This window comes from Perca fluviatilis, chromosome 20 (assembly GCF_010015445.1).
Source record: "Perca fluviatilis chromosome 20, GENO_Pfluv_1.0, whole genome shotgun sequence".
NCBI lineage: Eukaryota > Metazoa > Chordata > Actinopteri > Perciformes > Percidae > Perca > Perca fluviatilis.
Window position 1 is genome coordinate 26,107,307 of NC_053131.1, and position 24,538 is coordinate 26,131,844.

A 24,538-nucleotide genomic window follows, 5' to 3' on the forward strand; every position below is an offset into this window, starting at 1 on the left:
TGTTTTAATTAAAAACTACCACAAGTCTTTTTTTTCCCAATGAAATGATGCCTGATGAAAAGTGACTGTGACCTAGCATTACTATTGTCTTTTCTGGTAGAAAGAAGCAAACTAATCAGAAACTGATCCTGGAGACAATGTTGCTACAGTTAGAAGCTCATCCTCGCTAAATATGCAAAGATCAAGTAAAGAGCATGTCTCTTCGCAGTATCATTTCATGTACATAAAACACACATTTCCAGTTTTCATTTTATCCCTTTTTATTTTACACAACAACACAGTACATGTTGTCTTTTTCTGTACAGAAGCTTACCTGGAGCTTGTGACCAACAGGCTGTATTATACCAATGTCAGTGAAAAGCTCACAGGGTTTTCATGTTCTTTTTTTTTTTTTTTTTATTCTTCCCTTTAAAAAATATCAATTTCATAAGAGGTCCGTTAAAAGTCTTCATCTGTTTCTTACTTTTTTGTCTCAGTTTGTGTCCATCTATATGTCAAGAAACGTCTGTGCTCCTCAGTAGGTAAGAAAGGCTATGTGTGAAATCTCTCTCTTCCTTTTTGTTTGCCCCCTCCGTCCTAATCCCTCGTTCAGGGAGCGTGGTGGAGTCCCAAATCCGGTTATATCATCTGTCAGAGGGTCTGTTAGTGCAAAAGAAGGCACCGACTGCTATTCTCTTGCCGCAGTATTGATACACACTTCCTGTGGGCTTGTGGACGTTGTAATGGTGTGCTTTGCAGTTCTTGTATTGTTTTTATTTTTCCTCTTTTTACCTGTAATTGTTCCCTTTTCGTGGTATTTTCAGATAAGGTGAGTGTGAATCCGGAAATAACGTGGCAAGCCCATTGTCTTGTTTTATTTTGTGCTATAAAGTGGAACCGAGACAACTCGAGGACGCTACGAGACAAGGCGAGATAGCCACTCGCTGAATGACAGACTGAAACAAGAGATAGGAAACTGTCAACGTGAAAAAAACTGTAAACCCAATACAAAGAATTGTGGCAAAAAATTATGAAAAAAAAAGAAGAAAAAAAACAGGCTGGAAAATTAAAGGTATGTTCACGCTTTCACCCACAAACAAAATCAACCTCTCACACATTTATAAAGAAAGGTTCAAACATGAACACACACATACAGTACAGTACACACCAAAAAACGCACATCCTAAATGGCAACACACACAGTTTCATATGTCACAAACACACATTAGCTCCACTCATACACCATTCTAGACACATTCAAACTAATACACACACACACACACACACACACACACACACACACACACACACACACACACACACACACACACACACACACACACAAAACCTCAGACATACACTTATACGTTAGATAAACAAAAATGGATAAACCAAAGTTTATTTTATGGTTGCTGTCGCATTCCAGTTCAAACCGTGCTTTCTAAGATCCAGTCCGAATCGCACCGGCCCTTGTCCGAGTCTCCATCCCCTTCTTTTGGGAGTAGCATCCCGCTCATTGATTGGCTCCTTTTGTCCCGCATTATGCGCCCTATTTTGGGAGCTCCTCCTGCTCCCTGATGGGACGAGTGAGTCTTTGAGCCTCCTTCACTAAGCGAGTACCTCCTCCTGCCCCTGCTCCTCCCTGCCTCCTCCACAGGGAGAGTCTGGTACTTGGCGGAGGCTGAGGTGCCTGCGCGAGGAGCCCTGCGCAAGATGGGCGTCTCTCTAAAACGGATGGAAGGGACGGGGCTCGGGGTGGCGAGAGGGCTGGAGAAAAAGGAAGGGACAAAGGGAGGCGGGGTTTGGTTGAGAGAGGTGGAGTTGTTGCGGTTGGTGTTGAGGTTCTCCAGAGGGGAGGAGGGGAGGAGAGCAGAGGAGGCGGTGGAGAAGGAGGAGGAAGGAGGGCGAGGAGAGGGGAGGTTTTCAGGAGTAGCCGAGGTGTTGGCGCAAGCCGAGCCTGGCTTACTTGGAGTGGGCTTCCGCTTTGGCTTGGTTAGGGAACCGCTGGTGCCGGTGGGCGACGAGACGTCAGCTTGAGCTCTCTCTTCACCCGCTTTCTCCCGTTCCTCGGCTCCAGCTGTTGGGCTTTTGGCTGCCCAAGGCTGGCTGAGAACTGACGTAGTCGTGGAGCAATCAGGCAGGGATGAGTCGGACGACTGAGTCACCGTATCCTTGCCCCCTCCTCTTCCTCCTCCTGCTCCACTCCTTTTCTTTGTGCCTCCTGAGAGGTCGTCTAATCCGATTGAGCCGTGTTTAGAGGAGCTTGGAGTCACAGTGCATCCCTGGGACTGCTGCCCGTTGGTCTGTGAGTGAACGTTGGTCATCGACAATGAAACGCCTTTACCACCCTCACCAGGGTTACACACCTGAGGAAAAAAATAGATGGAAGCAATGAGGTGTTGATTATTCTTTTTCCATACTGAAATGTTTGCATATTAACCTTTTCATGTAGGGCTGGGCAAAACAGAGAAAAAAAAAAAAAATATTACCACCATTTTTTTTATATCATGACATAAACCAAGTCACTATTGCGACTGAGCTTAAAAAAAAATCCTTTAAGCTTAAAATGCCCCAGTAGGTGATTTAGAGACATGGAAAACGAATCAAGAATTGTGTAAGCTGCAAAAATAAATGACAGAAAAATGAACCGAAACTTCAGTCTTGCTTACTGGGACTGCCAGGGACCTTAAGTCTTGTGTCTGTTTAGAATTAGCTTTGTTCCTGGGATGTAATTTGTTGTTTTGTTGAATACATTGTCATAAAATGCACTTATTGACAGTACTGTATACGTTTATAGCCTAGCCTAGTGGTTATAGAGTATAACTTTAACGTCCCAACTTTGATTCCAGCCAGCACATACCCTTACGCTATCACTGTGCAATTAAGTTGAATGCACAAAAGAAAAACCCTTAAAAAAAGACTTACTATCTCAAAATCGAAATAATATATTCTTATTTCTACATATCTTTAGATTTTGTTGCATGCTATGATATACTGCTATACTTACATCTTACAGTAAATGATCAAAAATGTCTGGTCAGTTCATAAGAAGCAGACCGGGCTAGCAAAAGGCCATCATGTTAATAGTGCCAATCGTCCCACATAATGACAGCCTCTCTCCACTTATTCCTTTCTGGCCAGAGTGGATTAAGCGAGACGGACAGGGACCCACCTTGTACCGTATCATCAGGATGATGATGAAAACGAGCACCGAAGCCACTATTATCCCTCCGATGATGATGATCATAGTCCCGCCGAGGAACTGAGACTGCATAAAATGACACCTCATGTACTCTGACTCGGTGGTGAACTGCACACAGCCGACCACACGTGTTGCTGTCAGAGAGGTGATGACATCATCGTAGATGGCCAGCACGCAGAGGTCGTACTGGGTCCCTGCTGCCAGGTTGTTGACCAGGAAGTTTTTGCTTGATGGGGGGATCATTCTGTGGCAAAGGAGAGAGTCAGAGAAGAAGGGAGAGACAGAAAATACTAATGTTTAGTGTTTGAGAGCATCAGCAGACTAGACGCACTTTGAGGAAGAACAACACACAATACACAATAAGTACAGGAATGCACTGGTGAGGTTCGGGTTTGGATTCCCACTTGGAACAATCATGTTAGAACGATATGTATTTCCTCAAACCATACTGATGTATACAGTCTGACATAAGGCATGTAAGTGGTGCTTATGTCAGGAATGTGCACTAGTGTCAGCCATTATGTTCAGGGAAAATATCATGGCTTGATTAAGGTCCAAGGAAACTGTGGAAAATTTGGTCTCTACCAACTCCTGAGGGAAATATCTGGCTCTTTAGCTGTTAAATGGTCCACTGTGCTCACCGGCTAATCACAGTGTATTGTACAATGGGTTTTTAAAATGTATTTGCTGAAAACAGCTGCGTCTGGAAACAATGTTCATAATAAAAGCATGATGAGAATGAAGGAAAACAGTAAAGTTGCAGGCTGTAAAACTAAAACAGTAGATGCTAAAAAGCTAAGATGTGTGAGAATTATCTGTGGGTTCGTCACTACAAGAAACAAACACGTAGTCATGCGAGCCGTTGTTGACATAAAAGTGGTGATTACATCAGTTTACCAACTCTTTGAAACCTCACATTCATTGTCATTAGAGTACAAGTGTTAGCTAAATTTGTATCTAGCATTAAGGGTTCAGGTGACACAGGACTTGTGATAATAGTAAACAATCTTTCTGGATAACCTGCATAATACAACAGTATATTGTTGGAAGAAGAGGAATGTAGAAATAAATATAATAGAAAAAAATACATGAATAAAATAGTAAAAAGTGAAGGAAGAATGGAAATGATTAAGAATGAATGCAGTCAGCTCCACTGTTGTATAGCTTGGTGCTGAATCATCAAAAACGAAAACCCAAAAGTCATCAGCAGAACAGGAGACCAATTAGATGATTTATTATTGCACAGATCGGGAGAGATGCCCTTCCTTTCCAAAATCATTTATCTTCTTCTGGTTTCACAATAAAACATTCAAAGGAAACAGTTTTCAGATACGCTGAATGAATCCGGACATTCTTTTCGACAAATACAAAGGTACGTTGCCACTTTGAGTGAAGTTGGTAATTTGTCACTGGACGCTTGTCACATTGACAAGAGGATATGCACATTTGTCCTTCAGTTTCCCTTAAAGGGCTTGTCAGCTTTCCTGGATTTCCTCATTAAAATGCAAATGAAATTCCTTATTAAAACCAAAGAGGGTTTGCTAGTTCACAGCTCGCGGCCTCGTGTGCACTGAGAGGGCTGTTTTGGCCAGGTTAAGTATCTGGGTTAGAGCTTGAGTTAAGAGAAGGTTAGGAGACATGGTGAGGTTTAATGGTAAGTATAAAAAGCTAGGGAATAAATGTAGTGGTAGGTCATTAGTGTGCCCTCGATGGAATAAGAGCACAAGGCTGTAGGAGTGTGTGTGTGAGCATCTATATGACCCCATGAATACTAATCCAACCATCTGAATGCTGGGTGACCATGAGTGTTCTCCTCTTTGCTTCTCTTGATGTTTTCATCACTAGCGAGGTAACACCCCCCCCCCACACACACACACATATTATTTCTGTGTTGGGACACATAAAGTGAAGTATGCAGGTTGATGATAAGAGCGAAAGTCGCTGGCACCTACAAGCTCTGATACAAGCAGCTACATTTGTATACACATACATACGCAGTCAGAGATTAATTTCCCTATTATGGCTGTGGCCTTGGGTTTCATTTGCGTTCATTAGCCAGCAACACATTCAAAATCGTTGTGTAAAATAATGTGTCTGCAATGTTTTGTAATGTGGGAGTTCATCTTTTTTTTCTTGCCGGCTTAAACACTTTCACGCTCCAAAAAAGAGAGCACTGTTTTGCAGAGTATTACTGATAACTGGGATATGTGATTATATAGTTATGAATATTCAGTGAATTTCCGGAACATTTCCTGAACTCGAATGCCTGCACCTAATGACTCTTCAATGATTTGGACGGTATAGGATACCTTAGCCACTAAAACACACACACACACACACACACACACACACACACACACACACACACACACACACACACACACACACACACACACCCATTCTCATACAACGGTTCGTATGATATCTAATGACAACTTTTGCAAAGTTAAGTTAATAACATCACTTTTTGATTTCACAGGGGACATCAGTGTCCCAGGAGAAAGTCCAGTGTGCCAAACAACAAACGTTACTCTGGATCTCAATGCATACATGGGTTATATACGAATTACAGTGCATTACATTTCATAGCTATATGTACGAACAGTGAATAAGGGCAGCCTGCACATACACATGCATGATACCATACTCATACTTCAAAGTGACAGAACAAATTCTAGCAGACACTGAAATGCCTTTGTATCTTCAGTGTAAGTGCCTGTAGTCTAGAAAAAATAAAATACATGTGGAAAGTGAAGGCAACAGTGGTTCCAGTGGTAATTGGAGCCCTCAGGGCTGTAACCCCAAAACTGGGACAGTGACTCCAGCAAATTCGAGGAACAACATCTGATATCTCTGTCCAGAAGAGTGCAGTCCTAGGACCAGCTAAGATACTGCGCAGAACCCTCAGGCTCCCAGGCCCTCCCAGAGGAACAGAGCTTGAAGGAAGAGGACCGCCCAGGATGGGGCGGGTGGGGAATCTTTTTAGAAAACAAGATACAAAGATACAAAACAAGACAAAAACATCTTGGTATTATGAGTAAAAAACTGTAAATATGGAAAACAGGGGGCATTACAATTCTCTCTGTAGCAACCGGTCCCTCCAGGATTTCACGATCGCGCCAATTCACCGTGAATTTGGTGCAACTCGCAATTTTGACCAATCACTGCAACTTTTCCGCAAATTTGACCAATAACCAGAGTTTCCAACGACTTCAACCAATCCCAGCATGTCCTCGTGCCGTCAGTATGTGACTCTGAGAGCCAATGCCCAAGCGGGAGTGAGAACGGGTTGACGTAAAACGTACGTCGCCAAATTAATTTCCATGTTTCTGATATAAAGACCAGACGTGTGTGACTCGAACATCTCACATTTACCAATAAAACGTACAGCGAAAGACCGTGCAAAACATTGCAGACCGTCCTGCCAACCTGTATACATTTTAACATCAATGTACGCTGTAAAGTTTTTTCACTCTAAAGTCGCTGAAAGCTGCTGCTGTTTCAATCCTGTCGGCTCTCTGCAGCGGGCGGGGCTGCTGCTCAGTTCCCCCCCGCGACTGACGCGCGCACACACACAAACACACACGGTGGATGCAGGAAAAACCGGAGATGAGACGACACAATGACCTAAATTGAGGACAGCTATGCTCGTTATTGTAAGTGTAATGATAAGTTAAAGTGCTCATATTATGCTCATTTTCAGGTTCATAATTGTATATAGAGGTTGTACCAGAATAGGTTTATGTGGTTTAATTTTCAGAAAACACCATATATTTGTTGTACTGCACATTGCTGCAGCTCCTCTTTTCACCCTGTGTGTTGAGCTCTCTGTTTTAGCTACAGAGTGAGACCTCTGTACCATCTTTGTTGGGAGTTGCACATGCGCAGTTAAGTACTGCTAGCTTGTAAGTTGCAAAGCATGAGGTTAGGAAAGCATTATAACGTGTGTTACAAAGTGACGCATGTTCGTCATGGAAGTAAAGGCTGGACTACAATAGAGCTGTTTGGAGCAGTTTGTGAACAGTGTTTTCTCTGGAAGATGGTAAGTGCCTTTGGGGTGGACTTTGGGCTTTTTCACTTTGTAAACCTATAACGTGCACTAAAAGATATATAACACAATAAAGGAAAGGGGAAAAGCCAAAAAGCATAATATGAGCACTTTAAAGTCCAATAAGGACTTTATCAAACTGTATGAATGTGTGTCCCAGGCCAGGATAGGAAATAAACTAACAATGTAAAGATTAACAAGCCACTGACACATATGTTCAAATTTGATTCAATCAATAAATTATTATTTTTTGTCTTAAATCCACCAGCCATTTTCATATTATACCAACATTTGCAGCATCCTGAGCCTTTTTGTTAGGTTACTAGGAAAGTTTCCTTTTTATTTTTAAAGAACTATAAACAAAAAAATTTTTCACTGTCTCCTGCAACTTCATTGCAACAAAACATACAAAAGACATTGCAACTTTTATTGCCATTTTTTACAAAAGCTCCCGCAAAATCAGGCAGTTTGGGCCACAACAATCTCAAAAAAAGGCCACAAAATCCTGGAGGGACTGAGCAATCACAAGTTATCATAATTCAAACTATTTGAAATTTAAGTAAAAGCGACATCGACATAACATGCTCTGGTTTCACGGCAGTAATCTGGCGGTACTGGCTGATAATGCCATGGTGGTGTTTTCTAAGGTTTGTGTCTATGGCGATCCTGATGTGTGTGAGTGTGTTATGAATTTTCCACCTACTCTCTCCATCTTTGACTGCTGCAGTCGCACTTTTGATAAAAAAACTAGCAGGCCATTCTCTCCACATTATCTGGAGGGCTTCCGCGGTTGCACAGACTGACCTTTCTATAATGTTATACTGATATCATATGATGAAAATATGATTAACTCACTGTTGAGTAGCCACAACAAAAAATATGATTTACTATTTAAAACTGAATGTTGAAAAAAGAATGTTGCTTTCGTGTGATGTATTTACAAAACAAAATGCTCTGTTGAAATAAGAAAAACCCGAATTGTATTCAGCTTTGTGACAATGCCTCATTCAGCTAACCCAATGGGTTTTTAATAATGTATCTATCTTAGAAGTAGAATAATTTTCTCACATCATGAAGGAAGACTTGGACAAATTTGGAGATAAATGATTTTCTTTGGGCGGTGATGAAAAGTCATAACCTTAGTGTTATAATATGTTTTAAATATTATATTGAAGTTAATATTACAAACAACAATAATAAGTATGTCAGATCTGCTCACTATAGAAATATTATAGAAAATGTACGTATCTTTTAAAACAGTAACTCGGCAAGTCAAAAATCAAAACTGTGTTTAATTCCAAAAACACTGAGGGCCCTATTTTAACGATCTGAAACGCAAGTGTGAAACGCCAAACGCAAGTAGCTTTGTGGGCGGATCTCTGGCGCTGTTGCTATTATGCCGGCGGGATAAATGACTCTTGCGCCCGACGCAAATCTTAAATGGGTTGGTCTGAAGTAGCTAGGTGTGGTTTGGGCGTAACGTGAAAATAACCAATCAGAGCGTCATCTCACATTCCCTTTAAGAGCAGGCGTATTGTTCCGTGGCGGACTGCTATTATGACGGCGGATTTGCCTGGCGCACGCCAGCGGGAGCTGTCTGGAATGCGGCAAAGTAATAAATGCCCGTCTTGGCCGGGTGGTGATGTTGCTGCGGCCACTCGGGCGCATCTCCTCAAGTCTGGAGAGGATTGCTGCAGCCATGGAGCGTGGGCCTCCAAACGCACCACCTGCACCTGTTGTGCCCCTTCCTCCTCCCCCCACTCTATCTCCGTCCACCCACTCCATCAGGAGCGCATCACGCATTACTCCAGATTCACCAGATTCCGCCGGAGTGTCCAATCCCGCCGTAGTTCAACATCACGTCTCCTTAAGTCCTCTAATATTTCCTCATTTATGTCATCAACACATCCATGATTCATGGAAATGTGTAAAACACAACAAGCCACAAAGAATGCTGCGACTTTTTGAGGACTGTACTGTAAAGTGCCTCCTGACCTATCCAAACACCTGAAGCGCATTTTCAGTAATATTTTTCTTTGTAATTATGTATGGTTTTCAAAAATGGGAACTGCTGTAGATGAGAGAAGTACGGAGCCCCGGAGGTGACATGGAGGGAAAAAAAAAAAAAAACGAAGGAAAAAAAATAAATAAATACATGTACTGGTGGCAAACACTAACTCGAGATCTCGACTTTGAAAGTCGAGATCTCGACTTTGAAAGTCGAGATCTCGAGTTTGCGACGGAGAAAAAAAAAATTATGAAAAAAAAAATCTTCCACGTAGGATCTTCCACGTAGTCCAGGACGACCTGTACGTCGATTTCGGCGGAAAGTTCCATTGCCTTTGCCGGTGGCAGGCGGACGGAGAGGAGCTATTGCTGCTCTCCGCCGGTGGCAGGCGGACGGAGAGGAGATATTGCTGCTACTGCTGCCCCGCACCGCAATAGCTCCTCTCCGTCCGTGGAAGATCCTCCCGATCACCACTGTGTCTTTGACGGTCCCATCTGGATCAGCAGGGACCGGCGCAGCAGCGAGGCAAAACTGCCGGCGGCAGCGTCTCTTCCCCCGGGCAGGAACATAGCTGCCCCTCGGGGCAGCAGAGTCCGTTTGCGGCTGCAGGATCTGGAGCTCACTGCCTGCTTCCTGGGAGCCAAAACCGACACCACGCAGCTGGAGCCCCAGGCCGTAGGCTACTGCTGGGACGAAACATGACCGGGGGACCGCTGCAGCAACGAGGCGACGCCGTGTTCCTGGGGATACGCTGCCCCCGGCCGGAAATCTCCGCCTCCCGCTGACTTCTGGACTGGATAACTTTGTTCACTTTGAAAGTCGAGATCTCGACTTTGAAACTCGAGATCTCGACTTTGAAAGTCGAGATCTCGACTTTGAAACTCGAGATCTCGACTTTGAAACTCGAGATCTCGAGTTAGTGTTTGTCCCCAGTGCGTGTTTATTTTATTTTTTTCTCCTTTGTTTTTTTTTTTTTTTCATAATTTTTTATTTTTTTTTCATAATTTTTTTTTTCTCCGTCGCAAACTCGAGATCTCGACTTTCAAAGTCGAGATCTCGACTTTCAAAGTCGAGATCTCGAGTTAGTGTTTGCCACCAGTACATGTATTTTTTTTTTTTTTTCCTTCGTTTTTTTTTTTTTTTCCCTCCATGTCACCTCCGGGGCTCCGTAGAGAAGTGTATGCGCGTTGTGCACACACTACATTATGGCCAAGCATTTGTCCCTAAAATAGCATCTGAATAACGCGCTACTGACTTTAGACTAGCGCCACTGACTTTAGACCAGGTTTTTCCTGGTCAGTGGCGGAATTGTTTTCTGAAACTGCAAAATAGGTCTACGTAACGTTTGCGCCTGAACACGCCTCCTCTTTTCGCTGAACCGCCCCCGGGAGCGCAAATACATTCCCTAATTTACCGACGTGCGTCTGTGGAGGGAAAAGTCCGCTGTGCGTTGGGTGCAAAATAGGAATGATACATGCGTCGGTGTACAAAGGCAATTGCGCTGAGTGCAAGATAGGGCCCTGAATGTTGTTTGGTTAAAAATCTATAAATGGGCAGTACTTATGTAGTTTGCTTGAGGGTTTGAATAAATGACATTCTCTCTTAACTCCACCTCAGAAACCTTCACTTCCAAGAAACCATTAGCTACATGACTCCTCCTGGACAACAGCCCAAAAGAGTTTCTAAACAAAATCCATCTAACCGGATGCACCGGCCAATGACACTCACATTGCATAGCTAGTTTTCATTGTCAACGTGTAAGTCAAGCTGTCATCATTTATAATTCATAGATACAAGGAACATATATTGCTAATGTTTTTGCTGTGTTTGGACCCTGTACCGATGCATGCTGAGTTCACAAAATACATTTTATGCAAATCAGTGGATTTTCTTTTTTTCTTGCATATGATTATTTCTAGACTGTGTGAGCCGTTAGCATTGTGAACTCATCCAAACTGACTCATTCATTGTGGCTAATTTCTTTGTGTCTGAGCTGGATCTTGCTGCCAGTATTTGAAGCCCTACAGTGGGCCGATGATTGCCTTGGCCGAGACTATTACACTAATCTATCTACTCTGCTCTGCCAAGCCTTCAGCCCAGGGCGCCTGTGTGTATGTGTGTGTGTGTGTGTGTGTGTGTGTGTGTGTGTGTGTGTGTGTGTGTGTGTGTGTGTGTGTGTGTGTGTGTGTGTGTGTGTGTGTGTGCAGTTCTTGGTTTCATTACACGAGATAAAGTTTCTTTGTGCATGCTCCTCTATGAGCATGCATTTGTGTACTTATGTCTATATGTGTCTGCAGTATAATATATATATATATATATATGTATATTGTATATGTGTGTGTGTGTGTGTGTGTGTGTGTGTGTGTGTGTGTGTGTGTGTGTGTGTGTGTAAATGCATGTGTGTGAGTTCCATTACAGTAATCTTCTCCTCCCACAGCAGCCTCCTCTTCCCAGTGGCTGTCACTGTGTCTGGCTCTCTGCCAACATTCATCACGTTTTTTGTGTATTTACGTGCACGGATGTGAGTGCGATTGTGTTTGTGTGTGAGTTAATCAACGCTAGCTTTCCTCACTTCAGCTGGGACGAAGCCAGGAGGACAATGCGATCTCCATTAGTCACTCTCATCTTTTTGACTCGAGACAAATGATTGCCTCCATACACAGAACAGTGAACTATGATACCAGATTGTTCTATTTCGGGCCATTTCACTTGATTAAATATTGGACAAAGCCCACAGGCCACAAACACGCATTATTCCAGGAGGGGGGTGGGGGGGCTTTCAAAGCAATGATTCAACACACAAGGCGAGGGCTTCCAGGTCGAGCTGGAGCTGTGCGATAAGAGGCCAGGGCTTCCAATAACTCAGCTGCAGTCAGTGGCTTCTCTAGCAGCTGAGCCTATTCAGACCATGTGTGACAGCATCTTCCAATGTTTTTAAATTATATTCAGCACTCTGGGCTAGCTCATTAGTGTTTTCATGTAGCTACAGGGGGATATCATTTTTGCATTTCATAAGAGGAGTGGATGCTGTCAAGTTGTGAAAGAGAACGTTGGTGATCTAAATTTCATTTTTATGTACTTTGTGGAGTTTTTGACCTTTTGCATTACACTTGGTTTCACTTGGGAACTTCTTAACATTCTGTCCTAGCCGAGATTTACTGTAGATTCACAGTTTTACTGTATGGTTTTGACTGACTTAAAGTAATAGTTCAACATTTTGGGAAACACCATTTGCTTTCTTGCGCAGAGTTAAATGAGAAGATCGATACCTCTCATGTCGTAATGGTAAATATAAAGCTACAGCCAACAGCTGGTTAGCTTAGCTTAGCATAAAAACAGGAAACAAGGGGAAACAGCTAGCCTGGTTATGTTGACAGGTGACAAAATCCACCAAGCACATCTAAAGCTCTATAATTGACAAGTTATATCTCATTTGTTTAATTTGAGTCAGAGTGAAGTTAAAAGAAAGCAACTACAAAATATTAGTAACGTATTGCCCGTATCACAAACGTGTTTGTCAAAGTGATATCTTAAAATTGATTTACTGGATTACTTATAAATATATACTGCATGTTGTATCTTCAACACAGTAGCATTTCAGTTACACATTCATACATGGCATTAGGTTATTTTCAAAGCAAATTTCAAACATTACTCTAATAATCTACGATTCCATGATAGCTAGGCAAACAGTTTGCAATGATAATCACCTTGTGTTGAGATAGTTTTGTAAACTGCTGTTTCCAAAGTCAAGAATGAGCACACAGAATGAGCTTTGAACTTTAGCTTGTTTCAAGCCAACACAGTTGAGAATTAACACGCTCAGAAAAAATATATATCTAAACGTCAACATTTCCATGACAACTGAGCAATTTATGCTGTGTGACTGAAAGCAAGAGCAAGAGATTGTTTTCCCCATAATCCAAAAAATAAATAAGTACAAAACTTAAAGCAATGCAACATTTTCATTATATCCTAACATCTGCTTATGTTATAAAATAACATCACACACCAAACCCCATGACGATAAAGCTGTTTCAGCTGTTAAACCTTCTTGGTAAAAAGTACAAAATAAAATAAAATGGTGCAAATATCAGTGTGCTCTTATAGTATATTACCACTACCCAGTCTCAATTAAAAAGTGTTTGAACAGAAAAACATTGTAAAATTGCACAGCAGTGTTGCCCAAACTGGGATGGAACCAAAATGTGGGTCACAGATATGTAAAAATAGGTTGTCCAATTATTTTAGAAAATGGTATTCAGTGCTTCTGGCTAAAGCCTCCCATGCTACCGCAACGCAAGCTAGTCTAAATTAGATAGCCTGAAACATGGAAAATGTTGTCAGATAAGCCAACAAAATAGCATGCAGAAGCAGTTATGGGTTTTAACAAACTTTTCTTTACACTGCACTTTTAAAACACGTGTTGCTCTCATATGCTCACGTGCTTCTTTTTTTCGCTATTATATAATGCATACGGTAATTGGCAACATGACATTTCATGATTCATTTATTTTCAAAATAATGTTTTTCCTGTTCATTTTCTCAACAATCGTAAGTCACACGAGTGCAATCAAACCAGTTAAGAATAACAGGTTTCTAAGCACAAAGAGAAGAGGATTAATGGTAGTTCAACTCCTGCCCCATTACTGTTGACCTCGGAGCTAATGCGGCTTACACAGCAGATGGCACACTGCCATGGTAATAGGTCTGAGTTTCTCAGGCAGACAGAAACATTGCAGAAGCTAGCTTCTTATCTCTGTTTTACCATGCATAATGCCCCTGATGCCAGAGCTAATGGTTAACAAGCACCCACACAGCTTGTAGTCAGAGGTGGAACGTGGATTTTGAGTCCAGGCCAGGTGGGCTTTGCTAACACCTCATCGTGCATTTTTATTCATTAAACCCTGTTCAGTGTCAGACTCAAAGAGCAGTTGCTAAAACACTAAATATTAGCCACCTACTGTAGCTAGTGGCCAAGTAATGATTCCACAGTTGTATTAATGCAGCAACGGAGTGGGACTCAGAAGATTAGGATACTTCTTTCCCCACCAATGACCCCTTTAACAAATTACAAATGTAATTACAGTCATAATATTACAGTTCGCAATAAAACACACTTAATTTAAATGCCAGATTGGAGAAGCATTATCTAAAAACTTTAATTCAAATCAAGGGGTGGCGACCCTTGTTTTGCCGTCCTCATTATTATCCTCACACACTACGATAACTGAGAAGAAAAGTTGCTTGGAAGCTCCTTTATGTGGAGATATTGTACTAATACTCCTCTCATCAATTGACATAGATGGCAAGAACATCAGACGTTTTTTATTTGTTTTACCTTATCAGTTACTTTTAATAAGGTTACAAACAAATTATAACTTTGAAAGTAGTTTAATGAATACCATTTCCTCTTCGGGGTGGGTATTTACTGGCAAAGCATGTCACTTCTTGATGACGTTCGATGTATTGTCAAACAAAACGGAGACTAGCTCGCCTCTCCCTCCTCCTTATCACTAACCTCCCAACCCCCACCTCCAAATCCTTCGTGTCGGTTATTGGCTGGAACACTGTTTGTTATGTTTGGTGGTGCAGGATGGCGCAGTTTGTTTTTGTTGCTGTTTGTGGAGCCTGGGCTGTCTACAGAGACTGCATTGTTTTTTACAGTGTGTTCAGGGGACAGGCAGCTAGCGGATAGTGAGGAGATGTTTGCTGTATGTGACAAAAAAATGTTGTAGCCTAAAAAACGCGTGACATCACATTATTTGTCAGATGTGATGACTAGTCTGTGATCTTCTCGTGAATGAACAACCACTTTTGTCAATTCCTAATTCTACACTTAGCAAGATCTCACTACTGCTGAGCTCAGTCTAAACGAGCATAGCAGAGTACATGTCAAAGTGCAGTGCAACCAAAGCTGTCCCGGAAGTGGGGAAGATGTTTCAGCAACATCTGTAGCTGGGTGTAGACCTCCATCTGCCCAGCTCAGCTACATTCCTTCAGTTTAGCTGAGTCATCTACATTTTTCTTTAATGCTGTGGTTGGCTCCTTCCACACTTTCGCCCTCCATACTGTCGTTTCTTCCTTCATCTATTCGTACTTACTTGTCTTTAATCACCCGTACATTATTTTTTGTCCGTTCTTTCTCACATTATTTTTTCATTTTTCTCGCTTTGTTTGTATTCCTTTCTTCCTACCTCTCTTCCATCCTTCCTCATTCCATTTCCTTCCCTCTCTTATTTTTTCATTCCCTGTGTTCTCCTGCTGGGCCATCCTCTTGTCTTTTTCTCCTGGCATTCCCTCTTAAAACAATTCCTTCTTTGCTCTCTTTCTTTCATCAAGATCATTTTCATTGTATCTTCCCACCCTTCCTCCTATTATTACCCTTCATCTTACCCTTATTGTATTAATCCTTTCTTCTAAACTGTCTACATTTCTTCCTCCTTTCTTCATTTCTTTTCTTGGGAACATCTTTCCTCCAATCTCTTTTTCTTATCCATTCATAAGTCTTCTTCATTGGTCCTCCTCTCCATTCATCTGCCACTCTCATCATTTCCTTCATTCCTTCCTTTTCCTGCTATATGTTCTTCCCCCTTATGTTCTTCTTTTTGTCAGTCCTCCCTCTTTCTTTTTTCCTTCGTACCCCTCTTTCCATTTCAATTCCCCTCATCTGATTGAACTGAGTCATATAGTAAATCTTCTTTATGTTCTTTTTTTCTCCTTCAATTCCTCCTTCCTTCCTTTGCAGCCTTTTAACACCCCCTCTTCCCTTCAGAGTCATCCTTACTTCTATGATAGCTCCCTTTATACGACTTGTCCCTGTTTACAACTCCTTGAACTACTTACTTACAAAAACAACACTTTTAGGTTAGGCCTGCGATATGTTTATGGTGCTATAAAATCAGTATTGGAACATTACAGCGGGATAAAGGCGAGTGTTTTTTCACGCCTTAAGCACAGCTGAGCAAGGTGTAATACCTGGGCCACAGGGACCATAGGCAAGAATAAACTACTTCCTGCTAGTAAGAGAGAGAGGGGGAGAGTATGCCTTTTTAAAAGCCTGGATTCATCCCGCATCCCCTGTTGTGTAGCCTCATAAAAAAGCTTGCCACACAATTTGCTTGATGTGTAGTTTTTTTGGCAAATGGCAACCAGCCCCTGTAGCTCGATGGATCTGCTGGAGTGGAAAACAACTGCCGAGTGAACATAACAAAACAAAACAACAGGCAGAGCAGATGAGGACTAGGATAGAGGGAGACTGGGATTTGTGTGTGTGCGTGTGTGTGTGTGTGTGTGTGTGTGTGTGTGTGTGTGTGTGTGTGTGTGTGTGTGTGTGTGTGTGTGTGTGTGTGTGTGTGTGTTCTTAAGAATTGTAATGTAAAAGTGGAGTTTGCGTCCCCGGTTCGGAGTGGATGAACTACATTTTATCTAGGCCTTAAATTAACCATTTCTCTAGAGCTTGTATTTATGGATGGCAAACACAATTTCTGTATTTTATTGATTCATTTTTAAAAGCTAGCCTGGTTTAGCTCCTAGCTATACTGCCAACATTCCCCCTCCTTATGAAACAAGCTGCTCATTATTAGGGATTGACGATACTGGTTTTTCAAGGCCTATATCGATACCGATAATTAGTAATTAATGAAACCGATAACCGATATTTGACTGACAACCTCAGCCTGTCAGTCAGGCAATAGGGCATATTGAACACAGTGGTGCCTGCCTGTGCAGAGGAAGTCTAAGCCCATACCGTGACAGCTTTCACCTCGCCGTTATATACGCTGTCTGCGAGTTTTGAAAAGTGTAAACATGCTTGCAGCCGCTTTACCGGCATTGCCGTGACTCACTGTGACTTTAACAAAGTCAACGTTGTTTCACTCTGTCAGCACCACAGCTCTGTGTGTGTGTGTGTGTGTGTGTGTGTGTGTGTGTGTGTGTGTGTGTGTGTGTGTGTGTGTGTGTGTGTGTGTGTGAGTCGGCAGTTGGAGCGCTCTCTGTCAAGATGCTGAGACGTCAGATATGCTCGCGCTTATGTGCTCTCGGGTACCGAAATTTGGCACCGTTTGATTTAAAGTGAATCCGTCCTCGGTAGTACCAACGTTATTTTTTTTTTTTTTTTTTTTTAACGACCTAGTTAAGGCGGCATGCCCGTCTTGCTCAGGCGGCCACCTAAGCTGCAAAGTGCTGCGGGAAACCCTGTAACGGATTAAAAAAACAGGAAATAGAAAAATGCTTTCTTTTTATGTAATATAATATTTGTATGTATAGTTTTCCCAGTAAACCTATGTGAGAGGCGAAAACCACTCACATGCACCCTGAGATAAGGGATCACAATGATACAGCTTTGTAGGAAGGGGTCATAAGAAAAGTTTTAATTTTGACCAAAATGTCCAAATAAAGGCATAACCCAAACCACGTAATGGCTTATTATAAAAAAATTATATTAATAATAATATAATTTTTTTATACATACTGTATATTATGTAAAATACCTTATTAGTAAGCAGCTCTATCTTTATGTCTCTGTTCAAGGCACACATACTTTAACAGCCGTTTTTTACCATCGTCATTGTTTAGTCTATTCATTGACTAAACAATACTATTCACTCTATTATTTGTCAATTCATTCTTCCCTTAATGCCAAAATTGCATTGCATTTATCCAAAACCCTAATTACGTGCAATAATTGGCTTTACGTCTGAATAAGAGCACATTCTACTTTGTGGCAGTTTTATGGTCATCGCTGTCGATGCTGGCTGTGAGTTTTATTATCATCATCGACATGGCTGTGAATTGTTCAATAAAACCAGCGAGGTGCGAAGGAAAGACTGCATCTGCCGTCATGTGTAAAAGGTCAGCACATTATTTAGGCGACATGAACATTTCCCTGACTTGAAACTGAAATACAGTACATTTAAGGGGTTAACAGCTGAGGCTTTGATGAGAGCTGTGTGGATGACTCAATATAGTTCCTTACAGTTTGCATTCAAGAAGGAAAAGAAATGAGACCAATAGACACCCAAGGTTTCAAGATTATTTTGTCGATGGATGAGTAGCGAAATTTTTTTTTGTTTTGGTAGCTATGTACTGTAATACATAATAATAATAATAATAATAATAATAATAATAATAATAATGGGTCCCTAAAATGTAAAGGTACAATGAATACACAGTTGTAGTGCTTTGGATTAGTGCCTTGACAGAAGGGGTCCCCAGAAATTGCACACCCCCACAAGGGAGAATGAATGCATGTGCATGAGCAGTGATTGACACGCAGTTAGAAACCCCCCCTGGCCCTGATTGGTGCATCTAAACAGGGAGCTTTGGATTTTTGCAAATCGCACTACAGGCTGTAGGTGGTGCCAGAGGAGCCAGATTTTTTTTATTTTTTTATTACCTGCTTCATGTAGTTCTACTCGAACATAGGGTCAGTTTCAGCAAATATGACAGAAAGTTAGTTATATAAGGCTTACCTACTGCACCTTTAAGCTTTTCTGGGATACACAGGTGATATACAGTCACCTAGATTGTTAATGTGGAAAAAGACTTACCACTCTGCTAATTTTGTAATAATAAATAACAATCGCTGATCTGAAAATTGCATTTTTTGTAACATGTTAGGTCCATATATGTTTGTGTTATGTTGTGAATGTAAAAATAAACTGCTACCTCCTTTTTCAGCTCTAGCCACTGAAAAGAAATAAGCAGAGAAATCAGGCCAATTACAAAAGCTGGTCAGTCTGACATCATATTGCCTGAGCACATTACTATTCATTAGCTCGCCCAGTTGGGATGGGTAAAGGATTCTGACAGCCAGGCTCTCATTGGCTAGCTGTTAGCCAATCAGATTCAAACAGCTTAGCTTGTTGAATATTAATGAGAACTTGCAGAAATCGAGCTGAGTCTTCCTGCAGACTTTCTATACCATGCTAGAATGGCTTGAAACAAGGTAACCAAGCAGGGCTCCAGACTAACTTTTTTCACTAGGAGTACAGTGGCCCCCAACTGAAAATTTTAGGGGCACAACCAGAAAATGTAGGGGCACACACCATAAATTAACATGCTAACCAAATATTCACATTTCTACTAATTTCCACTGTATTACTAATAAATACTTTGATAATAGATTACATTACATTATAAATTACAATGTGCTGTTTCAAATTCAGTGTCACTTTTGAAGATGCAACATAGAAGGCATCATTGCTGTCATGACAGTACACAAAATATTAAAAAAATATACCAGCTCTAGTCTACAATTACAATGAATTCCAAATAAAATTAAACATGCATTGTTTAGGCTATTATCGAGTACCGATACCTGAAATTCTGTTTTCGGTACTTTCCCTCTGTAATTACAAAACAATTATTTCAGTTGTAAAAATAATTCCAAACCTATTTATCCTATGTACTTAGAACATTATGTTATTAGAATATGTTACACTCTAAAGAAATTAAACAAAAATAAAAATCCTACAACCTATTAAATTGAATAATTATTCATTTCTTACTCACTGTAACTTGTATTTGTATATTATTCTTTCTTCTAGTTTTATTTTCATCATGACCGTTTCTAACTGCTCTTTAATGTTTCATGTAAAGCACTTTGAATTGCCTTGTTGCTGAAAGGTGCTGTAGAAATAAAGTTGCCTTGCCTTCAAACCTCAGCCTGTCAGTCAGTCACCAGGGCATAGAATCCACTGTGCCTGCTGCTTGTCTCACAGGAAGGGTAACGTCAACAGCACCACGACCGCTTTCGGCTCGCCATTAATATCATATCGCAGCAAACGCTGTCTGCATGAAGTTTTTAAAAACTGTAACCACACTTGCAACCACTTTATCGGCATTGCCGTGACTTCAACAAAACTGCAGAGCCGACGTAGTTTGCATTGTCTGCACCTCTGCGTGTGTGCGAGTGTGTGTCAGAGCTCTGCTCTCTGTCAACTTTCAGAGAGGACAGATAAGCTTGCGCTTACGCGCTCAGGTACCGACATTTCGACATTTAACATGTAAAAAAAGGGGGCAAGTTTACGTAAAATTCAGTCGCACACTCTCAAATTTTGGTCGCAAAATGCGACTGGGCAGTAGGCCTGCCTCCAAAATAGAAATACAATACTTAAGCAGGATTACAAAAACACCAGTACTGTATCAGTAAACATCGGCCTGTCTCAATAAGGCTTTATTGAACCTGAAAAGTGAGTGCCCTGTCTGTGAGAATAGCACCAGTCTTCCCTCATCTGTCACCCGCTTTCCCTCTTACGCTCGCCATCTCTGCCCTATGTCGTTCCCCTATGTTTTCCACTAGCCTTTTCGCGTTGTCCCGCTTTTGTATTCCTTTTCTCCTGTTTGGGTAATGAAAAAAAACTGAATCAATGGGTTGCTGCTTTGTGCCAGCAGAGGTGTGGAATGGAAATCAATCTGCTATTCTAAAGACAAGAGAGCTGCAAAATAACACGGAGAAACACAAATGACATCTCCGCTGAAAAAAGAGAGGGAGGGAGAGCCAGAGGAAGAGGGGAGGATGAAAAGACAGGAAGAAAGAAAGACTTTGAGTGACGTGACAGACGGAGGAAGGGTCGGTGTGGGTGGTGAAAGGCTGTCTAATCACTCCTCCTCCATGCCCCCACAGGAAGCTTTTTGTTTGTGTAGCCGTCATGCACTACAAACGTAATGCTATCCAACAAGTATTTTAAAGTCTGGGGCTGTGGATGACAATCCTAAAACGTGCTTGAGTATAAAAGAGAGAGGAGCAGAAAAAGAGAGAGATAAAAAGAGGAAAAGCAGCTATCTTGATGTGAAAAGTGATGACGCTATCTTTGCAAGACAGACAGCTATAAATCCTATCAGCGCCGTCTCTCGATGATGCGTTCTCTGAATGTGGTTAAGTGCTGATGAATTATGTACAGAGATTAGGAATAATATGCATGGCAGATAATACCATCAGATTCTTCTGTGAATGATCTCAGTTTTTTAATCATATATAGGTTATGTCACAGAGAGATAAAGCCTGTAAGAGACCAAGGATTACAAATTCATAGCTTGTGGTAAAAAAAAAAAACCTAAAGTATTTTCATTATCATGACCCATACGGTCAATCTCAATGCTCCCCCCGTTGTGGATGATGTTGCGTACTGATGTATAAGGATTAGCAGTTATATGAAAGGCAGATAATAATGGCAGATTTCCCTACGAAAGCTGTATGTGTTTGTTAATTCCCTCTCCCCTATTTCACCGGTGTAAATATTTAGCTCCAATAACAATCATTCCCTGCGAGATCGATCTAATCTGTGTAATCCTGAGCAAAACGGCAAAAGTCAAGGGGGACTCGCAGGGCTCTCCCTGTCAAGGCTGTTTCCGGTGAGTCAGCAGCATGGAGCGAGCTACATTACTTTGCTGGGTTTCCCTGAGGATCATGAACTTTATCGCGTCGTAGTTTATCTGGTTTCTTTGCTGTCCATTCATGTATCATCTCTGTGTCGGTCTAATATGAACTAATCTGTCTGTGCTGTAATGTAATATGCCATGACCAATGTACATACTGTATTTCTCTGATAAAAAAAAAAAAAAAAAATTACCACCATTTCTGTTTTTTTGACAGGGAAACATTTGTTATGTTCATGAAGTTATGCAAATGTAACATACTGAAAATACACACATTTAATCATGTAATAGCATTTTTTATACATTTGTATTTGCCATTTCCTTTGGGTATCTTTCATATTTGCTGTACTTAATTATTTATTATTGTAGTCTTTCATTTACAGGATCAAAGCACTACAGCCCCTGTAAGTGCACTGGTAGCCAACTCGTAGGCCTCCTAGCGACAGGATCCAAACAGGATCATTAAAATTGCATCTAATCTACTGTAATCCAATCCACACAGCTCAGACTTGAGTAATTCTCTACCTCCACATTAGCCATAACATGGTTCAGTTTTCATTGCGTACTGTCTGACTCTGCCGTCGTCTTACCTGTAAACCAGCGAGTCATCTTGGCTCCCATTGTATTGTATCTGGAACATCCTTATGCCCGGAATATTCCTCTGGAAGTTGAACTTGATCAGCGCTGTCGATGACGTGGCCTCGGCCGTTACAACCCTCTTATCCGCCGCGCCTTTAACGTCACCCGTCACGTTGCTCCCGTTGGCTCCGCCTCGGGTTGACGTGGAAATGTCTGACGATCCCGGGTCGGGCTCCTGGATGTTGTTGGTGTTGTTGGAGATGTGGGGGAGTTTTATAATAACCAGGTCTATTGTTTGGTGGGCTTCACCGGCAGGGTTGGAGGAGATGCAGCTGAAGGAGCCTGTGTCTTTCACTGTACTGATGAGGATGTCCAGGGTCCCGTTGTTGTAGACCAATGTTCTGGAGGAGTTAGACACCAGTTTGCCCTCGGGAGAGATCCAGTGGATTGCTGGCTCTGGGTCACCTCTTGCCTTACACCTTTAAGGAGAGAAAACCAGTGGAGTGGAACGTATTAGAAACAAGACATAATGGGGACAACTGTACAGTACAAGCAGAGCATTGCTTCATGGTGGTTTCTGGACTATCTCTACCATCCATCTGGGACTTGAGTAGGTGGGAAAAGAGGCGTTATATGATCTACTGTTTCGGCAGAGCACATTATTTTAAGTTAGAATACACTTTACGTTACAGCCTTTGAATTACAGTGTTGTAAGTACATTTGGCACATTGGGCACGTACTGTACAAATAAGTAGGTACAAGGTAAGAAGAATACTGCTGCATGTAGTTTTGGTTCAATAATTAGTTTAGGGCTGCAACTAAGGATTATTTTCATTATCAATTAACATTAGTCTCGTATTGCCAGACCTATCTCCACGGAACTGTGTCAGCGCTGGAGTATGGTCTGGCTTCACGCTAATCTACATTATTCTTTAGACCAATCACAACTGTCAGGCTTTATCCCAGCAATGTACATCAGATAAGCCAGACTAATAAATATACTGGTTAGAAACTAGCAAAAAAAAAATGCCCATCACCCTATTTTATTCATTATATTCATACTCACAGATTTCGTTTTATTATCTCTTGTATAGTTGCATTACTGAATTGAAATGGGTACAAGACCAAAATATCTCATGAGAGCTCATGAAAGGGATTTTTCAGGGGACTTTGCTGCAGGGTCACATTGTACGCATTCCTCAAACATGGGTCTGTTATGAAATAAAGTGAGTTATTGTGGGAGTGAAAAGTGAAAATAATGTATAAAGGTAATTAGGACAGCACTCCAAATAATACTTTTTATTGCCACACGGATGTTTGGGTCAGGACGCCCTTCTTCGGGGTGTTTCAACCCTGGTCCCTTTTGAAAAGGGACAAATGAAAGCAACCCCAAGGCATGTATTTCAGAGGTATTACTATATTACTATGGTAAAATAAAGGCTGGGTAAACTATCACCATGTCATAACCAGATAAAAAAAGTATCATCAACACAAACCATGTACCACTACATTTCCCTGTCTTTTTGCAGTTGAATGTGTTAAAAACATGCTGCAAAAGATGAGAAATGTTAGGTGAGTTGACCCTCTGATAATGGAGCTGGAGACAAGACACAATAAAGAAAAGATAATAATAGTATCTCATTGATTTTCTTCGCCCCCTTTTTCTCCCCATAATTCCATATCTGAAAACATAACATCTATCATGATTTGAAGTGTATAACCAATATATATGCAAATGAAGTAATCATCATCTCACAGACCTCTTCTTGATTTAGATTCATCCTCCTTAAAATTGTAGCGTGATGTCCCTGTCTTCTGCTTCATTGAACAGTTGGGCATTTCATGTATTCTTGAGCGGCTCGCAAACATAATGCACAACTACACGAATGAAAACAGACAGTGTGTGACTGTGTGTTTGCATGTTAGTGGTCTAAGGGTAATGAGGAAACGTTTATATTTTCCATTTCTGCATGTATTTATATTATCTTTTTATGTATCTCAGTTAAAATCTGATACCTGAGTATAACTCTCTGCCCTTCAAGCACCCGCATCTCATGGGAGTATCTGGTGATGAGTGGAGGTTCGCAGAGAAACTCCTCCTCAGGGATGGACCAGAAGTATCGGCCAGAGAGGTGTTGGGGTGAAGCGCACGTCTCCAGGTCGTCCTCTCTGTTTAGCCTTCGCAGCCACAGTAACTCACAGTTGCAGTGGAGAGGGTTTCCACCGAATGATAATGCAAAAGAAGTGGAGGTCATGATCCCTGATGTGGCCAGGACCTGGTAGTGTGAAACAATGATTGCAATGAAAAAAATGTTCCCTTCTCTAACCTATGGCTTACTTC

At 41.5% G+C, this 24,538-nt stretch overlaps 1 protein-coding gene across 3 annotated transcripts in view; it reads right to left on the bottom strand.

Moving 5' to 3' along the window:
• Positions 1-381: 381 nt before the first annotated feature.
• lrfn5a (leucine rich repeat and fibronectin type III domain containing 5a) overlaps positions 382-24,538 on the bottom strand; it is a 128,992-nt gene continuing 104,835 nt past the window's right edge. For all 3 annotated transcript variants that reach the window (XM_039786772.1, XM_039786770.1, XM_039786771.1), the window contains 4 exons: positions 24,214-24,473; positions 22,209-22,676; positions 3,152-3,425; positions 382-2,345 (listed from right to left, as the gene is read on the bottom strand). In XM_039786772.1, coding sequence (XP_039642706.1) covers positions 1,407-2,345; positions 3,152-3,425; positions 22,209-22,676; positions 24,214-24,473 — 1,941 coding nt within the window. In that variant the 3' untranslated portion in view covers positions 382-1,406. The remainder of the gene's footprint in view (positions 2,346-3,151; positions 3,426-22,208; positions 22,677-24,213; positions 24,474-24,538) is intronic.